The sequence below is a fragment of the Poecilia reticulata genome, chromosome 10 (assembly GCF_904066995.2).
Source record: "Poecilia reticulata chromosome 10, P_reticulata-male-v2, whole genome shotgun sequence".
In the NCBI taxonomy this organism is placed as follows: domain Eukaryota; kingdom Metazoa; phylum Chordata; class Actinopteri; order Cyprinodontiformes; family Poeciliidae; genus Poecilia; species Poecilia reticulata.
In genome coordinates this window covers 23390379-23409345 of record NC_088839.1, presented here as the reverse complement: position 1 = coordinate 23409345, position 18967 = coordinate 23390379, and the positions used below count along the sequence as shown (strand labels likewise).

The window sequence follows — 18967 nt, the reverse complement described above, 5'->3', positions numbered from 1 at the left end:
TTGTCTTTTTTCTCTATGTACAATCTTGATTAGTCCTTAATTATTTTTCACTCGTACATGTTTGGAAGTAGCTTATGCTGGCTTTCTTAAAGTTCAAAGATATCTGATATTGATGCCATATTTGTTGTTAATGTTAACACATTAAGAAAACCAAATAACTCGAACATACATGGACAGTACAGAACAAGGTATAGATGCAATATCTGGATCAGTGGTTCTTAACCTTTTTTGAGGTACCGAACCCACCAGTTTCATATTCGCATTCACTGAACCCTTCTGTAGTGATGAATAAAATGTGATTTTTTATGACATTCTTAAGAGAATGAAAAATTAATAATAAATAATAAAGACTTTGTGATATTCTGATTTAGTAACGTAATTATATTAGTTGTGTTACCAACTTCACACCACTAGAGGCAGTAGCAACCCCGAAAAGATGCGACTAAGGAGCAGATTTAGAAGTACACCGAAAGCTACAGAATTTGGTAAAAACTGTGAGCTTTGCTGAATGAATTAAAGACACACGTTCAAATCCATGCTGAGAGTGTAGCTCCTTCAATCAGGGCTCCTCCTATAGCACTGATTGGCTAAGCAATGTAACTGATCCTCTGCAGCAAGTGATGGCAAAGTGGGGCGTCATCACGACTTTACACAAGTGTGACTTTACCTCCGTGGCAGAGGCTCCGCCGAACCCCTGAGACCGACTCACCAAACCCCTGGGGTTCGATCGAACCCAGGTTAAGAACCACTGATCTGGGGGCATATAGAACATGTAAATTGTAATGTCAAAATTAAATTGGGGCTTGAGGGTTGTAGTCTTTCAAGTGGAGATATAATTTGAACTGAAGTCAGCGCTTTAGCATTAGCTTTGGCTAAATACGCGTTGGTGTAGTGCTATAGCGGTAGCAAAACTAATGTTTATGTTATGACCCGGCTCGTTGAGCCGTAACAAAAACCAGGGAGACACGGCCTTCAACAAGAAATGCGCTCTTTATTGAGCAACACATACAACAAACATAACCAAACAGGAACAAGCGGGTGGCCCCCTGTGGCCGATGGCATCTCTGAAGCTGGTGGTGAGTGGGGAAGTCCTGCAAAAGAAAAAGGTCAAACAAAACAAAACCCAAACAAAGACGGGGTGGGCAGGCAGGTCAGGGAAGAGACACCTCTGTAGAGCAGAGCTGGGTGGAGAAGCCGACTCAGCTCCAAGCCAGCTTCAACTCCTCTCCCCTCTCGTCACGCACTGGAGCAGGCTGCTTATATAGCGAGGACGCGCAGGCCCTGGCAATTCCTGGTCCCGCCCTTTCCGCTCCGCCTCGGGACAAAACACAATAAATGACGGATCCCTCCACGTAGAGTGGAGGGGGACGCTTTAAAGGTTAGCACAAATAACTCTTTAGTAAGCAGGACCCACCACTTCTTTCAGTCAGAACCAGCATCAATTCTGATGTATTTTTTAGCAATTTGATCTACACCTCCAGCAGTGGGAATATGAGCATCAGAACTTAATTACAAAGCAATGAAAGAAGGTAGTACAGTCTTACGAATCACTTTTCTTTTACATCACTTAGAGGGCTGCAAGAGGAATGATGATTTCTGCTGAGAAACATTAAGGTCATGTCCTCCAGGTGGCCTCTTTTGGTTGAATAAAGGAGGTGAAGGGAAGCAAAAAATGGTTCAGGAATGGTGCACACCTAGTTTGAGGCATTATCTCCAGATCTTAAAAAAAATTTAGTCCAGTCAGGCATCTGTAGGATGTGCTGGAAAAATAAGTCATAAGAAGAATGAAATCCCCACCTAGCAGCTCGCAGGTCTTAAAGAATCTACTGCTGACATCTTGGTGGCAGATGCAGCAAAACTTTAAATGTGTAGGTTGAGTCCGTGTCTCAACAGGCCACAGAAAACAGAGACCAAAACACTATCATAGGTTATAGTGTTACTGAGCCAAGTATTTAAAATGGTCTTTTACTTAAAAATATATTATGATTTTACACATACTATACGGAATGATTTTTTTGTACTGCTGCATACCTGGGATTTATGTGTGACATTGTGAATTGAACCTGGTTTCATATAAACCACCTTGCATGAGTATGAAAGGCTTGTCATCATAGTTTTGCATCTCACTTTAATTTGATTGAATTTTGGCTTTTGCAGCCATGAAGAGATTACATTAGTTCTTGTTTTATCACTAAGCTGATTCTAAATCTGTTCCGATTTGTTTCTGTTGTCATAATATCTTCTTTGCTACGTTTACCCTCATGTGCTTCACATATGTAAACCCAGATTAAGTCAGATGCCTGTCTGCATTAAGTTAGTATAGGGTGTCACAGTGGCAGTGGTCATGTCATCGAAGGTGAAGGCTTATGTTAAATTGCAGCGTGCTCCGAATCTCATTCACCTACCAGCCCATTGATCAAAAGAGGCTATTAGCAGCCGTAGGGCACTGCATAGAGAAGTGTGAAGACAAGGGTTACACAGGTCATTAAAGACAAAAATGACATCATTTTAAAACCATGAATCACAACTTGGCAAGATACATTAGAAGAAAGGTCTGTGTCTGTCAAATAATAGTGGTGGGACTTGATTAGGAGTTTTAATCAATTAATTCCAGGGGCTGTAATTAATTAATTGCATTTTAATCAAAAGCTAATAAGTTTAAACAAAATCCCAAATTACTCATCTAGTAAATTATTGGTTTTCTTTATTCACTCAAAGTATGGCTTAACAGACATACATGACCTTGCAGATAAAACCAAGTGTTTGATTTCAACTCTCTAATCCTTTTTACTCTATTCAGTTCATGCTTGATTACCACTATAAGTATTACAAAATAATTTTGCCTTGTTTTCTTTTAGTTTGTGTGTGATTGGGTCTATAAATGGTAAACATGGCATGAAACAGATGTCGTATTGCGTCTGATTCTGTTTAAAAGTACTAACCTTTCACAACTTTAGAACTGTAGAAAATCATAAAAGTTTGAGCACCTCTAAACTGTATTATTTAAATGTAATTTAATGGCATTGTGGGGCAGAGGGTCTCTGAAGGTGTGTGTGTGTGTGCGTGTGTGTGTGTAGGCATCACATCAGTCACAAAAAGTAATTTTAAGTCTTCAAGAAGAAAAGAATCAAGTTTCCCCACAACGAAAAAAGTTTGAGCACTCTAACCATGGTGTTTTTAAAGAACAAGATATTTTTCCAGGCTCATATTGAAACAGTCAACCATAGTACCGTGTTGCTGTGTTGAAAGCAGAAATTTTCTTGCATCCGTATGCAGTTGTATTTCACCTTTGATCCAGCTTTGCTTTTGTAACCCGGTAAAGTCGCTCGCTAACGAGGCTGTGACAGTTTTAAACTTGCCATAAAATGGATGGAAAGAAATTAGTTGCACATTCTAGCCGGCAGTCTGGTGCCGACGCTCAAATAAAAAGCAATGCAGGGGAAGCAAAAGGTCAGGCTAATTAAATGTCAGCAGAGAACATCTTACTAAATGAATCCTTCAAACAAAGGACCAATAAACGTACTTATGGAGGGAATTGAAAATCCTATTGCAGATAACTTTGTAGCTAAACATTTGGAATCACTGCGTTTCATAAGTGTACCTTATATCAGGTCACCTTATCCGCTGAATATAATCTGCTACTGAGTTGGATCCAGTCGCTGCTTTCTATAAAGGAGCTGAGGCCTAAACTCTCCAGCTGTTAAGGAAGCAGCAATTGGGTTAAAGAAGTTTTTAAGGCTTGGTTGTTTTTGAGGACTCCTTAAGCAGCAGAGAAATCTGCTTTTGACTAAAAGGAAGGCAACGTCCTTCCAGGAAGTTCTCCTAAACTATCTAGTTTGCTCAAGGAAGTTTAGAAAAAAATAGTCAACAACTCAGAGGGAAGGCAGAAACCACCTCAGGTTGTGTATACTTTTTGTGGGGCTTAGGATGGTTTCTGACACAGACTGAGGATATCATCAAGAGGTAAAAAGGTGAACTTTAAGGGTCTGAGGACTCAGCAGAAGGTAAGTCTCTAAGGTTGCTGAAGGCTCACTAGCAGAGACGACAGGACATTATTAGGCAGTCGTAGTTGATAGGCCTCTAGATTGTGCTGCTCCAGTACATTGCGGTGAAGAAGCCACGCTCTCCATTTACCACTTCAACTACATTTATACCCTTTTCTGTGGTCATGAGATATTTATCTTGACTGAAAGAATGAGATCCTGGATATTAGATGCTACATTCAGCCGTAGAGAGACAGTGAGGGATTTGATTCAGAGGGAACTTGCGCTACGGCCACTGTTGGTTGGATTGGGTCGCTTCTTGTCAGAGATTTTCCAGGCATGTACCACTATGAGGAAACTCCAGGGACCATAACATGTCTTGGAATGAACTGGAGTTTTGCTACAGAGAAGAAAGACTAGACAGAAGAAATTCTTACCATGTAACCAACATTAAAACAGTTCTATTAGAAATGCAAGATGCTGTTTGGAGAGTCGAAGCGGTCCTAGTGAGAAAGCAAAGAAAAAAGGAAATCTTATTCCTGCTGAGGGGTGAGAAGTTCAGCTGTTGAACTCAACAGGAAGAGTTTGGCATCATTAATCCCTGAATAGTTTTGAGAAAAAAAGTCTTTATTTCTTCTTAAAGGTAGAAATCATTCACTGTCTTGCCTATCTCCTGCACTAACTGGACAGTCGATCACAGAGCAGCACAAAGAGACACAGGACAAACAACCAGGCACATGCACACTGATATTTAAGGTGCATGTGGGGTTGTGTTTTTGGACTGCCGGAGTAACCCTGAGACAACTCATACGTTCAACAAGCAAACTCCATGCAGAAAGAAACAGGCCAGGTTTCCAAGCCAAACTTTCTTGTGCCACCCACGCCTCCACCATGCAGCCTAGAGTGGCATTTTTACAAATCCATTATGACGTCCATGGTCACCGATTTCTGTTACATTTTCCAACACATTTTCTCTGCTATTTGACAGTCACGTTTCAAGCTGATGTTCACAGAAGTCTGCTTTTACACTGCAGCTCACACATTTCTAACTTGTTAATACAGGCTGGCAGTCTCTCCATTAACAAAAGATCAGAAGGGTATTTTTGGAGAAGTGGAGAGCCAACAAAATGCTTTAAGATTCACTATTTTTCAGTCCAGAAGAGTTTAATAAATGGCATAGTGCCACTGAACGTTTCCATATCACTCCATTTCCCTGTGCAGCATTGTTTGTACTAAAGCATGTGAGAAATGGAAGCATAAATAAACGGCTGTGCGTTCAGTATCAGTTTAACTACAAATTGGAGACATAGCAGATTAAAGTTGGTAGCAGATAGTCTGATATTTACAATGTCTTTTAGTGTTTTAATTTACAAACATAACTTAATAGTATACATACAATAAGACACCTTTCAGTTAAAGGGATTTTGCATCAGGGGATAATAAAAAAAGTAGTAGGCAGTTCCTGTTAATAAAATGTATTGATTAACTGACAGTGATTAAGGTGAGTAGCTCCATAAAATCCAGAGTTTTGTCATTTTGTTGCTGTGATATATACACGGCTGTGTTAACACAAAAAGACTAAAAAACATCAGCAATTTTAGAGGAGCTGTTTTCAGCTTTCAGTGAATGAAGGGGACAGAACATTTTTATCATGTTTAGTAAAACCCTAAAACTGAAAAATTCAATTTTCTTTACCATAAGCCTTTTTAAATTTGCTTGTAGATGTTTTCCATGCACAAAACTGAAGCAGTTTTTCCTCAAAGATCAAGAAATTTCCTTTAATCACTTGGTACGCATGCTAAATACTGACAATAAAAACTGGTGTGAGAGACTGGAAAGTGTTTTGTAACCAACTGTGGATTTGTAAAACATGACTGGATAAAGAATGCAAAATGACTGGTCAATAGAAAACTTCATTTACGAAAGGTAGTAACTAGCTGTCAAATGTGATAAATTGCCTCCTCGTGTCAGGAAGAAGGTAAAATAATGAGCCATGACCAGCATTAGGTCCCCAAAGGTACAAAACACAACAATGAGTCTACAAACAGAACAAAAGAGCTGATTAGTGTAACAAAAAAGACACCAGAGACAAAATATCATCAGTACTGATGCAATTTTCATGAATTTGCAATTTTCATGAATTCACATCAGATATCACTGAACTTTGTCCAACTGCAACATTTGCAACTTTATTCAACGATGAAGAATTACAATCAAAATTCAATGGATTTCTGCAGTCGTGGTACTACTTCAGATAGAGAAATAAAATAAACCTGAATGAAAAATGAATGATCTGTTCTCTCCATGTCTCAGCTTGTAAAATACTATCTGGTCCCGTGTCAGAGATGATAAAGTGTATCCAGAATTGAATCTCTTGCTTAGGGTGTGCTTGAATGACCTGTGTGCAAATCTGATATGTCCTTTTTGGAAATTTTAGGCTGTTTGAAAGGAGAAGAAGATGGCAGCTTGGATGCCTGAAATCGTGCCACTGTACAATCGATAAGCAGGTTATTGGAATCAAAATATGGGCTAGTGATGAAGTTTGTAATATTAATTTACAGCACCTTGCAAATAGCTTAAAACTCTTTAAACAATTTCACATTTCACTGATTACAAATTCAGTGAATTTTATTGCCTTTTATGCAACAGAACAACAAAGGAGAGCATATGACCATAAAACATCAGAAAAACTGAGTATTCAAAAATGTTCACTAAAAGCTGAGAAGTTTTGTCTGGTTTGATCAATTTTCCAAGCTTTATTCATCTCAGAAAGCAATCAATACTTTGTATAAAAATTGAAAGAGTATAAAGCGAATGCAAACCTACCAAGACTGAAGTCTTCAGCTAAACTGGCAGCAAGGGCAGGAAGAGCATTAATCAAAGTAACAAACAAGAAGCCTCTGGTAACTCTGGAGGAGCTGCAGAGATCCACAACTCAAGTGGGAGAATCTCTAGGACTACCTTTAGTTTTGTACCCATCTAACCTGTATGAAAGAGCCTCAAACAGGAAATCATAAGATGTCTTGATTGTAGTTGGCAACACACCATGCCAATTTCCTTGTTCTGTTCTGAGTCAATAAATTATCCGTGTCATCATCACCCCGCATTCATTTTCGCTGTATTTGGATTCTTAGCAACTTTCATTATGACAAAGCAAGAAACTATTGCACTTTTTCTTGTATAGCATAAAATATAAATAAAATTAACTGAAGTTTGTGGTTGTAATGTCAGGAAATGTGAAAGAGTTTCAGGGATATTAACATTTTTGCAAGAGGCAGTAAAGTTGGTTTGTTGAAAAACAAAAACCTATCTGAAAGTAATTAAAAATACATTGAATGCTGCTTTTTTTCCAGCATATCTGAAAACATCTCTAGTGTTCTTGAAATTGAGCTTGTATAATTATCCCAATTTAAAGAAAATGGGGGGATAATGAGTTGTTTTGCTGTCTGCAACGTCTAAGACGTGTTCTTTGACTCTGTTAATTGCAGTGTTTTTGTTGTAAAACTGTTTGCTATTTTTACACAAATATCTGCATTGTCTTTTTTTTTTCCAAATTAAAATACTGACGGCTTCACTTGCAGTGGAATTGGCATTTTTTTTATGTTTCCTGCATAGTGACTGACAGTAAATCCTCACCAATAATGTGTGAAGCGATATAAACAAGCCTGTTAGGAATGATGAGGTAATGAGACACGTCCTGAGTTTGAATTTCTATTTTCAGCCTAAACTCCAAGGCACAAATATATCATGATGTCAATCCAGCATCTTTGTGACCTGAAATATTCTCCATGAAGACCTCCAGCCTGTAGTCCCTGACTGTGCAGTTCATGTGACTGTAGATAGAGCTAAGAGGTCCTAAGATTGATGGATCAGAAACTGGCTCCACACACACACTCCCAGGAATACGGTACATCAGCAAAGCTGCCTTGGGATTGAACCTGCCATCTCCACTACGGAGCTTCAGATCAAGACGGATCGTGCACTATTTACAGTTGTATCAAAATCACGCGGTGCAACATGCTGAGCTATAGCAGGGGCCAAACTGAAATCTAATCCATTATGATCCAGGGTTTCGTTCTTTATCTTTACCTTTACCTTTACCTTTAAACATTTTTCTTCCACTTCCTTCCTCTTCTCATTTTGACTCCTGCCTGTTGGTAATTCCTGTCAGTGGTTGTCTAAGCCTCTCTGGAGCTCCAATCAACTCGTTCCTCTCCCCTGTGTGACGTTCATAGCATTACAATTGAGCCATCATTCTGTCAGACTTACCCCTGCTAAGGCAGCAGCAGAGGGAATCACAGGAAAGGGACACATTTACCTCAGCTTCTCTGTTCCTTCTCTGTATTTGTAGCCTAACAAGTGCAATAAGACACAAGACATCATGCAACAGAGTTAAATTGTTCTTTACCAACTTATTTGATCTAATTTTCATCCTCCTTTCTCGGCAGCTGGATTATTTTATTAGCAGATTTGCTGATTGTAATTTTTTTGGATTCTCATATTTTCCCTCCACTTACTGCTACATCAGAACTAGGGGTGGAAACGTAATTGATCTTTGATTAATTGTTGATTAATGGTTAATTACATTAAAATGAGTTCCAATCGATTAACTAATAACCTCTGCTTATAAATTGTTGTAGAATGGCTTCCATCCAGAAGAGGGCGCTGCTGCATCCTTAAGCAGAGCCATTGATACAGAAACAAAGATGGCGGAGCTATTTTTGAACTAAGCAGAGTCCGGTGTGGGATGCAACGAGCACTTTTTGAGGTTCTGCTTATTCAGTAAAATTCAGAGCCCTTCTGCGAATGACTTAATCTGATTCAAGTGTGTTGAAGCAGTTGAGACGCATTTGAAATAATTTGTTATAATATATAAAAGAATGTTGTCGCTGTCAAACAGAAACTTTTTACCTAAAAAAAGTGACTTTACAGTAAAAAAAAAAAAGTGTCTTCTAATGTAAACTCATGTCGTTTGGTCAAAATCAAAGTAAAACCACAGACAGATGTGAAAGTAAAAACGCATCACAAAAAAAAAGATAATGACCAAAAATAGGCTTTTGCCTGACAGTGACAACATAGTGACCTAGTCAAAGTTTAGAAGCTTGTGCCAGAACCCTGACAATAAAAACAGAAGTTCAAAGAGTGTAAATACTTTTACAACACACTTAAAACACTTACTCTGTACAAATTTTAAATCACTCACTCTTTGCTTGTTCCTTGTCTTTTTGTCTTTCAGATTGAGCTCCTGTAAGGAGGAGACAAAGGCCCCCGGCCGGGTCGGACCACAGCTTTCACCTTCTGACTTCCTGGACAAGCTCATGGGGAGAACATCAGGATACGATGCACGCATCAGACCCAACTTCAAAGGTGCGGCGTATGATCCGGCATACTATCACAGCAGCCATCAATAAAATCCAAAAACAGACACATGAAAACAAGATAAACACTTCCAAACACTCTGCAGTGAAAGTACATCTTTTGTTTCACAATATTTTCCATCAACAGTGATCATAAATATCTGGTTCATGATGATGCAGTTATGGAGCAACTTTCTTTCAATGTTCTGAAAGCTATTTGGCTTTAATCAAGTCTGCCTCTATGCTACTCCTCTTAGGCTTGCTGTTTTTTTGTTTGGCATGGAGTAAAATTAATTTGCTCACTTTTATGTACCAATATCTATTTTGAAAGGTGAAAAATAGTGGTAACTATACATCTGCCTCCATACAAGCTCATTGTTTTAAGTAGAAATGCACTAATCTGACAAAATAATTTGTGTTTCTGATTTTCATTTTAAGCACTGAGATGCTCCATCTCAAGTGTGTGAAGTTTATTTTAATTGAAAAATTAAAGGTGACAAACGTAGACCATAAAACAAATGTATTACAGTTTTTTTTTTCATAGAGGCAAGAGTTTTGAATTCAACAGAAAGCATTGCTATTCATTCATCAAAGTCTCTAAACTCCTACCACAGAAAATGTGGTCATACCCCTGCCTCATCATAGAAACAACACAAAGAAGTTCATATGATGCCGCTTTTAAGTTGAGGGCTACCAATTTGGCAGTACAGATCGATCGATAGCCGCTGCACAACTCGGCGTGAACGAATCTATGGTTTGGCGTTGGGGCATCCTTGTGGAAAACCGAGAGCGGCGGAGTTACCAGCAGTTTATAGCCCGGTGCAGCTTATATATATCACTGACGTGCGGTCAGGGGAGGCAGGTGAGGCAGAGCCTCACCTGTCATCATGAAAAAATAATCCATCCATCCATCCATCCATTTTCTTCCGCTTATCCGGGGTCGGGTCGCGGGGGCAGCAGCTTCAGGTCGGGTGCCCCCGCGACCCGACCCCGGATGAAAAAATAATATATAATAATAAAATAATTTATAAAGATATTTTCACCCTGTGGTTTGTACTATAAAGTACTTATTTTTCATTTAATTTAACCAAATCTGATGTTTTTTTTCTTCAAAATCGCTGAATTTTCGCATTTTCCCATTCAAATGGTTAGAAGCGAAGCAGGTGAGGCAGCAGCGAGCTGAGCCTCACAACCTCTCGCTAACTGCACCGGTTGCCGTTCTATGAGAACATGCTCCTTCTGTCTGTACGTCGCCAATAAAATGGTTAAAAACCATTATGGAAACTGATTTTCCATAATTTAGCTTATGTATTTAATGTACTGTGTTTTTATTGTCACCAACTGTGTGTGTAACGTGTTTCGTGTGTTAAGGAGCGATCAGAAACGGCAGAGAACATTTTCGAGGTGAGGCAGGCAGTTCTCGTGCCTCATCGTTGGGGGCGCTAATGATCCCAGATATTGTGACCCCACAACTGCAGAGTAAGAGACAGTAACAGCGAGCTAGCCATACAGTAGCTGCGCTGACACAGACAGCGAGAAAGACGTGGTTTTGAGTTGTACTTTAACGGTTTCTCCCTTTGTTGTTAAGCACAGCAAAAAAAATTAATAATATCTACATGTCTAAGTTTGATTAAGATAACGGAATTATTCTGCGGAGGCAGCGCGGCTAAGCATCACATGTTAAAGAATAGTCGTTTTGCCCTCCAGCATTGTACGCATGCGCAAAATTTCCTTACGTAAACAATAACATGCAGGGGGTCTAGATTTGTAAATCCAATTAGAACTAAATCGGTGCCTCACCAGCTATGAACCTCACCGCATGTCACTGAAATATATATATATATATATATATATATATATATATATATATATATATATATATATATATATATATCCATATATATCTACAGCACTGACATTGGGATGTCATTCGGACTAGAGAAGTGTGGTCGGATGGTTACAAAGAGAGGGAAGGTCGCCCACACAGAAGGGGTCTCACTCCCAGAAGGAACAATAGCAGACATAGAGCACAGCTACAAGTACCTGGGAATACCACAAGCAAATGGCAACCTCGATGAGGTCACAAGGAAAGGAGCCACAGCCAAATACCTCCAACGAATAAGGCAAGTCCTGAGAAGCCAGCTCAATGGCAAGAACAAGATCCGTGCAATAAACAGCTATGCCTTACCAGTAATCAGATACCCTGCCGGAATAATTAGCTGGCCAATGGAAGAGATGAAGGCCACGGATGTTAAGACTAGGAAGCTACTAACCATGCATGGAGGGTTCCACCCCAAATCCAGCACCCTGAGACTGTACACGAGCCGTAAGGAAGGAGGCAGAGGACTAGTGAGTGTGAGAGCCACTGTCCAGGATGAAACATCCAAGATCCATAAATACATCAAGGACAAAGCCTCAACAGACGATGTGCTCAGCGAATGTCTCAGGCAATGGGGAACAGAAGACAAGGTGCTGGAAGTACCATCATGGGAGGACAAGCCCCTACATGGGATGTACCACCGACAAATAACTGAAGTGGCTGATGTCAGGAAAACCTACCAATGGCTGGAGAAAGCTGGACTCAAGGACAGCACAGAGGCTCTCATCCTGGCCGCCCAGGAACAGGCCCTAAACACCAGAGCAATAGAGGCTCAGATCTACCACACCAGACAAGACCCAAGGTGTAGGTTGTGCAAGGAGGCCCCTGAGACAGTCCAGCACATAATAGCAGGGTGCAAGATGCTGGCAGGGAAAGCATACATGGAACGACATAACCAAGTGGCGGGCATAGTGTACAGGAACATCTGTGCAGAATATGGACTGGAAGCCCCAAGATCAAAGTGGGGAACACCCCCAAAAGTGGTGGAGAATGACCGAGCTAAGATCCTGTGGGACTTCCAGATCCAGACAGACAAGATGGTAATGGCGAACCAACCGGACATTGTGGTGGTGGATAAAGAACAGAGGAAAGCCGTTGTGGTGGATGTAGCAATACCAAGTGACTACAACATCAGGAAAAAGGAGCATGAGAAATTGGAGAAATACCAGGGCCTCAGGGAGGAACTGGAAAAGACCTGGAAGGTGAAGACCACAGTGGTGCCTGTAGTCATCGGGGCCCTCGGGGCAGTCACCCCCAAACTGGAGCAGTGGCTCAAACAGATCCCAGGAACAACATCAGACATCTCAGTCCAGAAATGTGCAGTTCTAGGCACAGCCAAGATACTGCGCAGAACCCTCAAGCTCCCAGGCCTCTGGTAGAGGACCCGAGCTCAGAGGATGAAACAGACCACCCGCGGAGGGTGAGAAGGGATTTTTTTTTTTTATATATATATATATATATATATATATATATATATATACATATAAATTTCCAGTTTAGCAATTTCAGTCACGGCCGATTCATTTGCACTTCAGTTGTTCTAACGGTCCCAACATTTCTATTAGTGGATTTCTAATTCAATATTCTGCTTATTTTTGCATTCGGACATAGTGGTGGTCAGATTTAAAGTTCCAGTTTCCTCCAAATCAAAGGTAAATTTCCTGTAACATTCTCAGCTGCAATCAATGCACGAAGATGAAAAGTAATGAAGAAACTGCTGACATTTTTCAGAAGCCTCAGGAGAGGTACAGTATAATGGGTGGCTTTAACGTGGGCACCGGTTTAATCTCATAAATCCCGACTTAAGGGAGCGATGTGTACATTCAGTCTGTTGTTTCTTCCCCCAGGCCCTCCTGTGAATGTCACCTGCAATATTTTCATCAACAGCTTTGGGTCTATTACAGAAACTACCATGGTAAGTCAACAACTTTTACCTTCTAAGAATAAAACTTTGTTGAAATACATTCCAATATATTAGTTGTTAAAACATATCGGTATTAACCATCGCTCAATCATCTTCGTTATTAATCCCCATACTGCTGAAGCCTCTCATTTCTGTTTCCTGGAGCACAGCAGCGCAACCTTCAGAGACCAACGGGTCACTGACATGCTGATAATGAACTGTCCACTCAGCAATTAAAATGAAAAATTGAAAAACTGAAACGAAAGAGAGAGGGTAGTGAAGAGGTCTGCATTGATAGTGTTATTGCTGCTGGGTCAGCGCAATACAGTCGTGAACTGTTTAAGGGGATCTGAGGGAGCTCCAGAGGAGCAGTCCTCCCCGGTTACAACCAGGACGACAGCTCTCCTGATTACAATGTGCCGCTGAAACAAAGTCAGTAAAAATCTGCAGAAAGCTTAAAGAAATAACAATGAAGACTAGTTTGAAATATTTGAAAATATAAAATAGAGGTTTTATCAAAACCTTTGAGCAGTTCTTCATATTTTAATATTCTAATGAGCCATGGATGCAGTGTTCTTAATATTACGTACTGCAACACATACAATACGTTGAAAATATTCCATCCATTTTATTAATTTATACCCTCCTCATTTATCAATAGAAAAAATAACTATTGCAACCCTTCTTGTAATTGATGATCTGCTTTTGCATATGTTTTGATCATTTCTGTTTGATGAATGGCTCCTATGCTTTGAGGTTGGAAGACCTATTGGCAATCACCCTCATTTTTTTTAGCTCCTTTCACAGATTTTCTGTCAAATTCAAGTCATATAATAGTCAAATAATAAATAAGTTATTTCCTGTCTAATCCAAGCCAATTACCCATAACCTCTGGTTCCAAATCCAGATTGCTAATCCAACATTAGGTGCTTTACAGTCCTTCACTATTTTGTAAAAGATAATCTGCAGAGGAGGAAAATCACACATCAGAGTGTCTGCAAAATGCAAAACTTCACATCCATTTACAGGAATTACTGCATATATAAATAATGACACAAACATTTCTCAAATGGAAGATTGGTTTACAATCTAGTAGCAAATCGCAAACAGCTGTATGTCAGAAAATTCACCTTGGAGAGTCACAGTCTATTGATTTTCTAACATCAAAGAGATTAGGCTGACCACCTGAGGAATCAAAGACAATGGCCGTCTGCAGCATTACCATTTGCTGTGGGGTTTAAACAGGATGAGCCGCATGAACGAAACAAAACAATATTCCCTAATACTACAGGGTACAAATTATTGATATTACTGCCAGTTCTAAATCTCCCAAGAGTATGAACAATTTTGGACTTGACTGTGCAGCGACCTGATTTTTTTTGGATTAAAAAGGGGAATAACTTATAAATTTATATATTTTTAATTTAGCTCTACCACATTTTCACATGATACCAGTTCAGTTTATAATGTTCCTACATTGTAGAATTACATGAAAGTCAGAAACCCTTTGATACAAGTGACGTTTGCCACTGCTGCAATTTGTTCATTGGGTTCAGTGTTCGTACAGTATTATTTGTAAAATAGTGTTTTAAATTATTTCAAGTTTTTGTTGATAATGCCAGACATATTTTACATTTTTTAAATAATTTTAATTAATAGTTATTACGTCTAATGTGCTTATAACAATTAACATAGTATTTGTCATCCTTACATCTTTAAAATTAGCAGAAAAATCCATCTCTGCTTGTCGCATGTTTTCCATAAACTACGCCGAGTTCTTCCACAGGACTACAGACTCAATGTGTTTCTACGGCAAAAGTGGAACGACCCTCGGCTGGCGTACAGCGAATACCCAGACGACTCCCTGGACCTGGATCCTTCCATGCTGGACTCGATCTGGAAACCTGATCTGTTCTTCGCAAATGAGAAGGGAGCCAATTTCCACGAGGTCACGACGGATAACAAGCTGCTGCGGATTTTCCAAGATGGCAGCGTTCTGTACAGCATCAGGTAAGTGAAGTCAAAACATAGACAGCAAAACCAAACCACTGGATGTGGGTTTGTAATTGGAGACCAAATTAACTTTTAGTTGTCTAAAAATCTAATGTAGGTTCTTTATTTGTCCTTTTTTGATTTCGCATTCCAGTTGGACTGCCTTAGTCGTATCCTTTCCCTTCACGAAAATTAACTTTTGATTTTGGTCAACTGACCAAAATCAACTGGTCAGTTGACCGGTTGAGTTTGGTTACTCAACTGAGTTGATTTTGGTTACTTATTTATATATGCAGTGTCACGTGAAAAACAGCTCACATCAAAAATGCCACTCACTGCGGTCCAAAGCAGGCAGGCAGCAAAGAAATCCCATCATGCAGAACATCTCGACTTCTGTGGATTGCCAAATTTCCAAAGACAAGCACCCTCTGCATCTGTCCACTCATCAAAAGGGATGGAGGGAGCATGGTGAAAAAGATTTAATGAAAATGCCAAACAGAAAGCGTGTGACGGGCTTTGATGGAAGTTTTTAAATGACACTCTGCACTGGGGAGAGGAAATCTTACCGATTTAAGCGTAGCACCAGAGAAGAGGATCTTATTTCTAGTCATGACATGGATGTCACAGTTAAATCTTTTTATCTATTTTCCGTAACCATTTTGTTCTGTTTAATGTTGAGTGGCAGATGGATATCGTTCTGGTTCTTACTGGGCAAAAAAGCAATGCACACTCCTGACAAATCACCAGTATCACATTTCAGATTTAAAACATTATGCCTTCCTTGTTTTCAAAAGGTAAAGATTATTGGCTAAATATGACAATTTCCAAGGGACAAAGCCAAACATTTAAGTACAAGACGAAATGTGAAGTGTACAATAAATATGTAAATTCATTGCGAATTTTACCACTATTCTTCTAATTTTTCACCTACTAACGTTGCGGCAGTACTACAAATGAAAAATAGGTGAAGTTAGCTGAGAATACTATTACCATTAGGCAAAAAACAATAAAACTTCATGGTTGTTAGAGAAACTTGTTCACAATCAAGGAGACCAGATACTTCCTGTAGTACTTGACCAGGTTTTCACACACTGCATCAGGCGTTTTAGACCTCTCCAGATTTTTCAGGTTTCAGGGCTGTTGCTAGGAAACAAGAGTTTCAGCTTCCTCCTAACTGGCTTGGCTACATCAGGACCTTCAAATGCTTCTCATACTCCTTAGATGCCTGGGGTGTTTGTTTTGCCTCATTGTCCTGCTGGAAGACCCAACATTGACCCATATTCAATTCACTTACTGGGGGAAGAAAGAAATCTCTCAATACCATTGCTCCATCTATTCTCTCTTCAATATGGAGAAAAGCACTATGATGCTTACCCCAATGTTTTACAGCTTGGGATTGTTGTCATTCTTCTTCCTCACTTCAAACATGGAGAGTTTGTACCAAAAGTTAAATTCCGGACTCATCTGACATGACCTGCTTTAATGCCTCCCCTGGATCATCCAGGTAGTCACTGGGGAACTTCAGAAGGGCCTGGACATGTGTTGCCATGACAGTGTAGTGTGTTGCTATGGTAACCTTTAGCCCCTTCTAAATGGGAGTGGCTTAAACAGATTCTTCCACAGTCAGTCCCAGCCAGATTTGTCAAGAGATTTGATTGGCTGAGCAGCATGTAGAAAAAATAAAAACACATCTACAAAGTATGAATGGTAATTTAAATAGTTATGTAACAATAAAGTTTTTTTTTTTATTAAGTACAGTTTTAAATAATGTATAAACTCTAGACCTGCTTTTACCAAGTGCAGAAAGTAATTCCAAAGTTACCAGAGAGAAAACTGATTTCTACTGGTCTGATATTTAGGAATATTATTTTATTTTATTATTTCTATACGATTATCAGAGAGGAATTGAGTCATCTTGAGTTTCTTCCAACAGCTGTTGCTCTCTCACCAACTTGTTTGCTTATCCCAGTCTTGTTCAGCTCTACAGTTTGTCCCTGATGTCTTTAGACAATTGGAGAGATTGGAGTCTGATTAAGTATGTGGACAGGTGATTTTTTTACACAGGTAACAAATTCTAACAGTTTCACTTAATACATGTACTTAGTGGAGGATGGAAGACCTTCTTAAAAATGAACAAACAGGTCTGTGAGAGCCAGGATTTTTGCTGGTTGGTAGGTGAACAAAGACTTATCTTGTACAATAAAATGCTTATTAATTATTTAAAAATCAAACAATTTGATTTAGATTTTTTTCTTTCACATTTGTGGACAAAAATCACAGAGGTTTCCACTCTTTTTAAGGAAGAAACTCAAAAAATATCTTCCCCACTGTAAATAGGTCTTTCAGTTTAAAGCAGCTGGTTATTCCTGGATAAAAGACCACTTAACGTCACCAAAATGAGCCATTCTCAATTTATATATACCAGGTTTAAGCATAATCCAGGGTTTAGAAATAATGACACTCACAAATGCACTGATTCGAAGGCTGAAGAGAGACGAAATATTTGTGTCAGCGTCACTCAGATCAACGTCTCCAATCCACTGAGCGACTGAGCCGTCACGTATCTGATTTGCTTCCTAGCTGCGTTTGGTAATTATGAATCAAATCAACCTGAAATACATGACACTATTTAAGCCGTGTGTGAGAATTCAATCAGTAGGGCATTTGTAGTTTGCTCTTCTTCTGTAGGAAGTGATATTGTATCATCATAGCACATTATCAGATGGATGCGAGTGTGTTTATTGCTGGAGGCTCTTGTCTCGCCTCTGGGCAATACATTACGGCGGGTAATTACACAGCTTTCCTTCAGTCAGACTCCTAAATAGCTTTCTCTGTCTTTCCTCTCTGAGAATCCTTGAAGCCATAAAGCTTCAACTGCACAACAAATGAAGTCAGGATGCCTACAACAATTACTTCTCATTTACTTGTGGTGCAATGACTGAACAAATGGTGACTCAAGATGTTTTCCAATCTTCAGTCATTGAGGGATGTTTACCTCTTGTCCCCTTTCTTTATTAAGACTTTATAGATATTTGCATTCCGTAAAGTGGTAACCAAAGTACATTTGTGCTTATAAAATTGACTGTTATTTCAATCTGTAATCTTACTATGTCTCCTTATGTCTGGAAACATTTCCCTGAGCTCTTTAAGGCCTTCTGATATTCCCTATGGCTCCTGTTCTTTTTTCCAATCTGTTTCTGTCTCAGGTTGACTCTAACCCTGTCCTGCCCTATGGACTTGAAGAATTTCCCAATGGACATTCAGACCTGCACCATGCAGCTTGAAAGCTGTGAGTTTTCATTTCTTCCTCTTCCTTTATTCTCTTACATCTCTTTTTTTTATCTCTTTGGCGTTCCAGCCTTTGCCTTGCTTTACATGGCTGTAATCCAAGGAATACTAACTCTGTATGACCTTTTAAGTTTATTCCAGTATACATCGTTTCACAAGTTACAATAGTATAAATTCGATTACAAAAATAAAAGCTCATGGTAATATTTACACATATTCTTGGAAAGAATGTCTAAAGGGGTTCACTGTTTATTAAAGAATGATACACATAACAAATCTGTCCAAAAGAAGGAGAGTAGCGGAGTGTTTAGCTACATGAGTCCCATGCAGTCTGGAAAAATATTTGTGTCCAGACTTTAATACTAGTCCCATTGTCTAAATGTTTGTCCTCCCTCCTTCCTCTATACAATTTCTTCTTTCTCTGCCACCTTCCTTTCTTTTCCTTCCTTGTGTCCTTCTTTCCTCCATAGCTTCTCTGTATTCTTTTGTCCTGATGTACTTCCGTTTTTGTTACATTTTCTTTCTACATTGTAATTTTTCACTTTGTGTACTTTCTTCGTTTACC

General features: G+C 39.3%; 1 protein-coding gene and 1 long non-coding RNA gene across 2 annotated transcripts in view; one reads left to right on the top strand and one right to left on the bottom strand.

The window, feature by feature from the left end:
* Positions 1 to 18967, top strand: part of glra4a (glycine receptor, alpha 4a) — a 56419-nt gene that overhangs the window by 23888 nt on the left and 13564 nt on the right. The window contains exons 2-5 of the mRNA XM_008420580.3: positions 9220 to 9350; positions 13067 to 13134; positions 14909 to 15132; positions 18321 to 18403. Coding sequence (XP_008418802.1) covers positions 9220 to 9350; positions 13067 to 13134; positions 14909 to 15132; positions 18321 to 18403 — 506 coding nt within the window. The remainder of the gene's footprint in view (positions 1 to 9219; positions 9351 to 13066; positions 13135 to 14908; positions 15133 to 18320; positions 18404 to 18967) is intronic.
* LOC145553098 (uncharacterized) lies at positions 16132 to 16723 on the bottom strand. The gene is made up of 2 exons (XR_014089298.1): positions 16489 to 16723; positions 16132 to 16369 (listed from the first exon to the last, which is right to left on the bottom strand). It is a non-coding gene; the product is annotated as an uncharacterized LOC145553098 (long non-coding RNA).